Source organism: Leptodactylus fuscus, chromosome 11, assembly GCF_031893055.1.
Source record: "Leptodactylus fuscus isolate aLepFus1 chromosome 11, aLepFus1.hap2, whole genome shotgun sequence".
Classification (NCBI taxonomy): domain Eukaryota; kingdom Metazoa; phylum Chordata; class Amphibia; order Anura; family Leptodactylidae; genus Leptodactylus; species Leptodactylus fuscus.
The window spans coordinates 30,513,782-30,523,056 of record NC_134275.1 but is presented as its reverse complement, the minus strand read 5'-3'; the positions used below and the strand labels follow the sequence as shown (position 1 = coordinate 30,523,056).

General features: G+C 44.9%; 1 protein-coding gene across 1 annotated transcript; it reads left to right on the top strand.

Moving 5' to 3' along the window:
• Positions 1-3,407: 3,407 nt before the first annotated feature.
• On the top strand, positions 3,408-8,801 carry ZBTB6 (zinc finger and BTB domain containing 6). Its single transcript, XM_075260840.1, has 2 exons — positions 3,408-3,471; positions 5,821-8,801. The coding sequence occupies exons 1-2, from the start codon at positions 3,449-3,451 to the stop codon at positions 7,085-7,087; spliced, it is 1,290 nt and encodes a 429-aa protein (XP_075116941.1). The 5' UTR covers positions 3,408-3,448; the 3' UTR covers positions 7,088-8,801.
• Positions 8,802-9,275: the final 474 nt, after the last annotated feature.

The window sequence follows — 9,275 nt, the reverse complement described above, 5'->3', positions numbered from 1 at the left end:
GGTATACACTACACACACAGAGCACTGCTCCATGCAAATTACATTCACACTAATACATGACTGGTATACATTACACACAACTCTACTACATGGCAATTATACACTACAGTGCACATAGCTTTACTGCATGACTATGACACAATACACACAGATTTACTACATGACTGGTATACACTACACACACAGCGCTGCTACATGACTGTGACACACTACAGTACACAGCACTGCTACATGTGACACACTACAGTACACAGCACTGCTACATGTGACACACTACAGTACACAGCACTGCTACATGACTGGTATACACTACACACACAGCACTGCTACATGACTGGTATACACTACACACACAGCACTGCTACATGTGACACTACAGTACACAGCGCTGCTACATGACTGGTATACACTACAGTATACAGCACTGCTACATGACTGGTATACACTACAGTATACAGCACTGCTACATGACTGGTATACACTACAGTACACAGCGCTGCTACATGACTGGTATACACTACACACACAGCACTGCTACATGACTGGTATACACTACACACACAGCACTGCTACATGACTGGTATACACTACACACACAGCACTGCTACATGACTGGTATACACTACACACACAGCACTGCTACATGTGACACTACAGTACACAGCGCTGCTACATGACTGGTATACACTACATACACAGCACTGCTACATGTGACACACTACAGTACACAGCACTGCTACATGACTGGTATACACTACACACACAGCACTGCTACATGACTGGTATACACTACACACACAGCACTGCTACATGTGACACACTACAGTACACAGCACTGCTACATGACTGGTATACACTACACACACAGCACTGCTACATGACTGGTATACACTACACACACAGCACTGCTACATGACTGGTATACACTACACACACAGCACTGCTACATGACTGGTATACACTACACACACAGCACTGCTACATGACTGGTATACACTACACACACAGCACTGCTACATGACTGGTATACACTACACACACAGCACTGCTACATGACTGGTATACACTACACACACAGCACTGCTACATGTGACACACTACAGTACACAGCACTGCTACATGACTGGTATACACTACACACACAGCACTGCTACATGACTGGTATACACTACACACACAGCACTGCTACATGACTGGTATACACTACACACACAGCACTGCTACATGACTGGTATACACTACACACACAGCACTGCTACATGACTGGTATACACTACACACACAGCGCTGCTACATGACTGTGACACACTACAGTACACAGCACTGCTACATGTGACACACTACAGTACACAGCACTGCTACATGTGACACACTACAGTACACAGCGCTGCTACATGACTGGTATACACTACACTACACACACAGCACTGCTACATGTGACACCCTACACACACACAGCACTGCTACATGACTGGTATACACTACACACACAGCACTGCTACATGTGACACTACAGTACACAGCGCTGCTACATGACTGGTATACACTACAGTATACAGCACTGCTACATGACTGGTATACACTACAGTATACAGCACTGCTACATGACTGGTATACACTACACACACAGCGCTGCTACATGACTGGTATACACTACACACACAGCACTGCTACATGTGACACTACAGTACACAGCGCTGCTACATGACTGGTATACACTACACACACAGCACTGCTACATGACTGGTATACACTACACACACAGCACTGCTACATGACTGGTATACACTACACACACAGCACTGCTACATGACTGGTATACACTACACACACAGCACTGCTACATGTGACACTACAGTACACAGCGCTGCTACATGACTGGTATACACTACATACACAGCACTGCTACATGTGACACACTACAGTACACAGCACTGCTACATGACTGGTATACACTACACACACAGCACTGCTACATGACTGGTATACACTACACACACAGCACTGCTACATGTGACACACTACAGTACACAGCACTGCTACATGACTGGTATACACTACACACACAGCACTGCTACATGACTGGTATACACTACACACACAGCACTGCTACATGACTGGTATACACTACACACACAGCACTGCTACATGACTGGTATACACTACACACACAGCACTGCTACATGACTGGTATACACTACACACACAGCACTGCTACATGACTGGTATACACTACACACACAGCACTGCTACATGACTGGTATACACTACACACACAGCACTGCTACATGTGACACACTACAGTACACAGCACTGCTACATGACTGGTATACACTACACACACAGCACTGCTACATGACTGGTATACACTACACACACAGCACTGCTACATGACTGGTATACACTACACACACAGCACTGCTACATGACTGGTATACACTACACACACAGCACTGCTACATGACTGGTATACACTACACACACAGCACTGCTACATGACTGGTATACACTACACACACAGCACTGCTACATGTGACACTACAGTACACAGCGCTGCTACATGATTGGTATACACTACACACACAGCACTGCTACATGACTGGTATACACTACACACACAGCACTGCTACATGTGACACTACAGTACACAGCGCTGCTACATGACTGGTATACACTACACACACAGCACTGCTACATGACTGGTATACACTACACACAAAGCACTGCTACATGACTGGTATACACTACACACAAAGCACTGCTACATGACTGGTATACACTACACACAAAGCACTGCTACATGACTGGTATACACTACACACACAGCACTGCTACATGACTGGTATACACTACACACACAGCACTGCTACATGTGACACTACAGTACACAGCGCTGCTACATGACTGGTATACACTACACACACAGCACTGCTACATGACTGGTATACACTACACACAAAGCACTGCTACATGACTGGTATACACTACACACACAGCACTGCTACATGACTGGTATACACTACACACACAGCACTGCTACATGACTGGTATACACTACACACAAAGCACTGCTACATGACTGGTATACACTACACACACAGCACTGCTACATGACTGGTATACACTACACACACAGCACTGCTACATGTGACACACTACAGTACACAGCGCTGCTACATGACTGGTATACACCACACACACAGCACTGCTACATGTGACACACTACAGTACACAGCACTGGTATACACTACACACAGCACTGCTACATGTGACACACTACACACACAGCGCTACTACACGTATCCAGCCCCTGTAGCTCTGCAGTTAGTACCCGCGCTATCTCCTCCCACGCACGTGACTGGGCCACATAGCCGTGACGTCACCGCAGGTCCTTTGGCTCGCTAGGACTCGGATCTACGTCAGGTGAAGGCGACTGCTGTGCTTGTCTATGGGAGCCGAGACCGAGCTCAGGTGAGCGGGGGGCGCACACTATGGGGGTACCTGGTTGTCCTATGAAACCCTAAACTGTCCCCAGTCCCAGCCGCTGAGTGTGACCAGAGACCATGATCCTGGGCCCCTCTTCATGACTTCAGGGCGTCTTATACCTAGGGCTGAATTCACACGTTGCAGCTATTCCATTCATGAATCTATCATCCATTGCAGCAATGTGTGATTGTACTCTATAAAGGCGCCATCTACAGGGAATGGGACTGTCTTACAATCACCAATGTGCAGTAAACCTGGCAGGTGTGAATACAACCCTAACATTACTGACAGGCCCTTCAGTAGGGGGTCACTGTAGCCTTTATCTGTTTAGCCTGATGTCACAGAGGACATGTGGTATAATATGGCGACCAGTCACATGCATCCAGGTCAGGCATGCCGTATACGGATGGGGGAGAATTGGATCTGTTACATAGAAGATGTCTTCCCGAGCGCCATCTCTGCTTCACAGGCCACGTGTCACATGACCTGACCGAAGCTCAGTCCCATCCCAGTGAATGGCCTGAACTGCAATACCAAGCTCAGCCATTGTAGAAGTGTATGGCGCTGTGCTTGGTAAGTACTGCTGTATTGTCCGGTGGCCTGACACTCAGACCCCTGTTGATCTTTAAGTGATGAGCTGTCTTAAGGATGGGTCACTCATTAGGAAGTCCTGGAATATATCCTGCTATGGCCGCTTCTCCCTATTCACAGGCAACTGCCAAGTGATCAGGAGGACGGGCATCAAATGTTCCCCTAAGGCCTGCTTGTGAATGGAGCGTGTGAATGTGACCCAAGCTCTATTCACTTCTATGGGGCTGCGAGTGCTACCAGAGATTACAGTCCCGGTACACCCATAGAAGCGAATGGAGCACAGGCCACATAAATACACTGACGCTCCATTAACAAGTAGGCTTAGGGGGACTTTCAATGCCCCAGCCTCCTAATCAGTGGGGGGACCCAGTGATTGGCACCTATCGCCTGTCTTATGGATAGGGGATAAGGGTCTATAATACAATGTCCACAAGATAATGCAAATGTCAAAATACACAGATACGGTGGGAAAAAATAAGATGTGACATCAGCAGAAGCTGCAATAAGACTTGTCATAGACGCCTGAAAACAGATATTTATGCATTGAAAACAAGTCTTAAGTGTATTAATATACAGGAGACTATTCTCTAAACTCTGCCCTATTTGTCCACAGCCCCTTTATAGCCTCTCCAGTACTATAACAATGGATGGCTGCACTTTAAGTGTAGTGCTCCCTCTGCTTCTGACCACCAGGTTTCTGTTGTTTCAGACCGAGCTCTAATGCCCTTGCTCACGAGCATTTAGTATATCTGAAACCCCCCAATCCCACCTCTATGTGCCCCTTCCCTTGGTGAAGCCCGACTCTTGCATTTAGATTCTGGTATGGTTCTTGCGCCTCCGGTGTCTATGCTGGGACCCCTTCATAGCAATGATAACTAGTGAGGCCTGCCCGTGACCTGCTCCAATAGTTATACAGTGATTCTCTCATAGACTCCTAGCATCATACAGAACTACCCTGCTAGGAGTCGTCCTGGCATAAGGTACAAGTCGGGGAATCCAGCTCACAGATGGAACTTGCAGCACAAGGTCCCAGCTTCCCCAGAGGTCAGTAGTAGGTAGGGTATCAGACCGATGTCAGTCCTGCCACACAGGGAGCAATATAGCGCAGTGACTGTGTGTGTAACTAGGTCAAGCTGATCCCAGATGCACCATTTGACCTATGGCCCTATACATCTTCACTTCGATGTGTGCTGTACCAGTACCCATATTATCTAAATTGGGAAGATGGGTTACCTCTATCATCAGATTAAAGTGGTTTTAACTCTGAGCACTTTAGGTTAAAACATTTTTATGTCAGTTAAATGTATTTTCTCAGTCTGTAATATTGATGACCCACCTGTAGGATGGATTATCACCGATCTGTGGGGTCTGACTCTTGGTACCTCCATTGATCATCTGATTAAAGTGCTCAGTCCTATATAGGTGAATGAGACTGAGATGCAGTACCAGGCACCAACACTACACAGAGTATGATGTTGTGCCTGGTATACAGTAAAGAGGTCACAGTACTCTTCCAAGTACTGTGACCTCTTTAATCGGGCAGTAGTCAGACCCCCAGAGATCTGATATGGATGACCTGTACTAGAGGTGGCTTATCAACATCAATTGATATGCGAAAAACCTAAAGAATACCTAGAACTTCCCAATGCTGGTTAAAGGTTTACAGTGACTGAACTCTTGGGTCAGTGGGATGGTGAATCTCATATACAGTCTTATAGTGATGTGCATGTTGTATCTTTTCAGAGCTGCCACCATGTCCGAGTCCGACGTCCTTCATTTCCGGTTTAAGGAGCAAGGAGATGTTGTCTTACAAAAGATGAATATTCTCCGAGAGCAAAACCTCTTTTGTGACGTGTCTGTGTATATCAACGATGCGGAGTTCCATGGCCATAAGGTTGTGTTTGCTGCTTGCTCCACGTTTATGAGAGATCAGTTTCTGCTGAACCAGTCTCGGCAGGTGCGTATCACCATATTGCAGAATGCAGAAGTGGGACAGAAACTTCTCCTTTCCTGCTATACCGGAGTCCTAGAAGTTAGAAAAAAGGAGCTTCTGAAGTATCTCACTGCGGCCAGTTACTTGCAGATGGTTCATATTGTTGAGAGGTGCACAGAAGCTCTATCGCGTTACCTGCAAAGTGAGACGTGTGACAATGACGAAACGCTGCAGCCGGGTAAAGGTCCTCCTTGTCCTCCTGAGATGGATGCCGTGAAGGCTCAGGATAAGGACTGTGAGATCATTGAACTGTCGGAAGACAGTCAGCTAAACCTGGACTACCGGGTCAAGAAGGAAGAAAGTAATCAGGTGGAGCTGCACAGCCTGGAACCCGAGAAGAATGATCTGCCCTCTGTGGAAATCGACTACAAAGACAATGATATCTGTGTTTTCAGGATGGGCTCCATGTCTGATAATGAGAATAATGTGGACAGCGAGCAGTTCGCTCAGCCCTGCACTTCTTCTAAATCCAATATGTATTTTTCGGACACTCAGCACGCCATGATTAACTCCACTGTGGAAAACCGCATGAGTGATTTACCCCCCAGTCACTTCCAGAACTATCAAGAAGGTGTAAATCCATCTTCTGGGATCATTCATGGTTTTCAGACTCCTGTAGAAGGAGTCTGTTCATGGAGACATCAGTGCCCCAAGTGCCCTCGCGGGTTTCTTCATTTGGAGAACTATCTGCGTCACTTAAAGATGCATAAGCTGTTCTTGTGTTTGCAGTGCGGTAAAACCTTCACTCAGAAGAAGAACTTGAACAGACACATCCGTGGACACATGGGCATTCGGCCGTTTCAGTGCTCTGTGTGTCTGAAAACTTTTACTGCTAAGACTACCTTGCAAGACCATCTCAATATCCATAGCGGGGACCGTCCTTACAAGTGTCATTGTTGTGATATGGATTTTAAGCACAAATCGGCGCTGAAAAAACATCTCAGTTCAGTTCATGCAAAAATTGGCGATAAGCCCGGCCTGGACTCCATTACAAAGATCACTATAGATTACGATTGATGTCCTCGTACAGGGGTTTTGCATACATATCACCTCTCTTGTCCCTGACTGTTTCTGGGCTAACAGTTCACACCCATTCAGCTTTTTCTGCTTGGGTTGACCTGCAGTACTAGACTCCGCCAGTAAACAAGAGTGGTGCTAGAAGTTACTACTATCATTTCATGTGACCCCTTTAGGCTAGGGCTACATGGTGGCTTGTGATTGTCCAACATATGATAAGACTATCATGTTACTTCATCACACCTAATGATTGTGGTTGTGTTGTGAAGCACAGGTTGCTGCAACCAAACCGGCTGGATTTTTGTGTTACCACAATAACAATCTTTAGTTGTGAGCAGCTGTGGAAGTTGTCGTGTAGACCTCGCGTTAAAGGGGTTGTACAAGATTAGAAAAAAACATGGCTGGTTTCTTCTAGAAACATTGCCACATCTTTCAGTGAATTGTATAGGGTATTGTTGTTTCCTTTGAAGTGAATGCAATACCACGTGCAACCTGTAGAGAGTGTGGCATTTTCTACCCAGTACATTCATCTTGAATTCTCAGTTTTCTAGAAGAAGTCGTCATGATTTTTTACATAAGACAACCAATAATGAGCCGTCATAAATAATAGTTGAATCGATACTACAAAAAATACTGGGCTACAATCATCTGATATAATTGCAATGGTGGGGAAAATATCTTATTTTAAAGGGAGTCTATCACCTGCCTCCAAGCATATTCAGCTGCCACCATATGGTCATTGTGTATGTCACTTTTGTGGATTTGTAAAGCAAGTCTTATGCAAATGAGGTATTTGGTGCACTGGGGGTGGGTGTTCAGCTTCCTGGAGCACAGCTCATGCTGCTCAAACCCCTATCATCTCCTCTTGCACCACCTTGTACAGTGAGAATTGATCCTCCCACTACCATGACATCACCCATCCTACTTGAGCAACAAAAGCAGTGCTCCTAGGGCTGAAGGCCCGCCCCCAGTGCACCAACTGCTGCATTTGCATCTACAAAAGTGACATGCATAACAGAGGTTTATTGTTTATTACAGTAATGTTCTCTGTAACCCATTGGAGGCAATTGAATATTCTTGGGGGAGGTGGAAGACTTCTTTAAATTGTTAAAAAAAAAAAAAAATTAAAAAAACCCTGTAGAAAACTACCTTTGTAACTGTAAATGATTCCTTCATGCTTATGGTAGTTTTGGATGTTTCTGGCGTATCTGCAGTCCTGATTCAGATTCCTGTGTGTTATAATTGTAGTGTAATGTGATCTAGCTTTGCATATGTGCTATTTATTTCTAGCTAATTCTATAGGTTAATAACATATGATGTTGTATTGGGTGATGATGTTTTCAGAGAATGTTATATTGTCCATACAGCCAAATCCACCCATTACATTTTCACCCGTCTGTTCCTCCAGCAATGATAAGCGCCATGACATGTGACCACTGCAGCCTATCACTGGCTATAATGGTGAATTATCAACACCATTGCTGCAGCCAGTTATTGGTGACACGTCATTGCTGGAGCAGGAGGTAGAGAGATCAGCAGGGGATCAGGGAAGAATCAGAAGAGGTGAGTATTGCTCCTATTTATTTTCATAAATGACTCACATCCATGGTCGGTCAGAAGCGTTAAATCCTATAGAGATCAACGGTGAAGCCTCTAAATCATGAAGAAATCTGGTTAATGAATTCCTATGAAAGTAAATATGTAACAAACTATACATCTAATTAATTATACAATATGTATAATTGTAAAATCTAATAAAAATAATTAATTTTATTTTGAAGCCAGAGTTGGTAACTTTTTCCCTCACTTTGACTCCACCCAGAACTGGTCCACAACTTTGGTAAACTGTTTGTGGGCTCTGTGATATATAGGGTTATATGATAGAGGGAGAGAAGCTGAGCTCTGTGATATATAGGGTTATATGAGAGAGGGAGAGAAGCTGAGCTCTGTGATGTATAGGATTATATGATAGAGGAGAGAAGCTGAGCCCTGTGATATATAGGGTTATATGATAGACGAGAGAAGCTGAGCTCTGTGATATATAGGGTTATATGATAGAGGAGAGAAGCTGAGCTCTGTGATATATAAGGTTATATGATAGAGGAGAGAAGCTGAGCTCTGTGATATATATAGGGTTATATGATAGAGGAGAGAAGCTGAGCTCTGTGATATATAGGGTTATATGATA

Excerpts from the sequence above, each read along its gene's own strand:
- ZBTB6 (XM_075260840.1), top strand. The coding sequence starts at position 3,449 with ATGGGAGCCGAGACCGAGCTCAG. Across the intron at positions 3,472-5,820 it reads GGAGCCGAGACCGAGCTCAG|AGCTGCCACCATGTCCGAGT; the intron begins GTGAGCGGGGGG and ends GTATCTTTTCAG.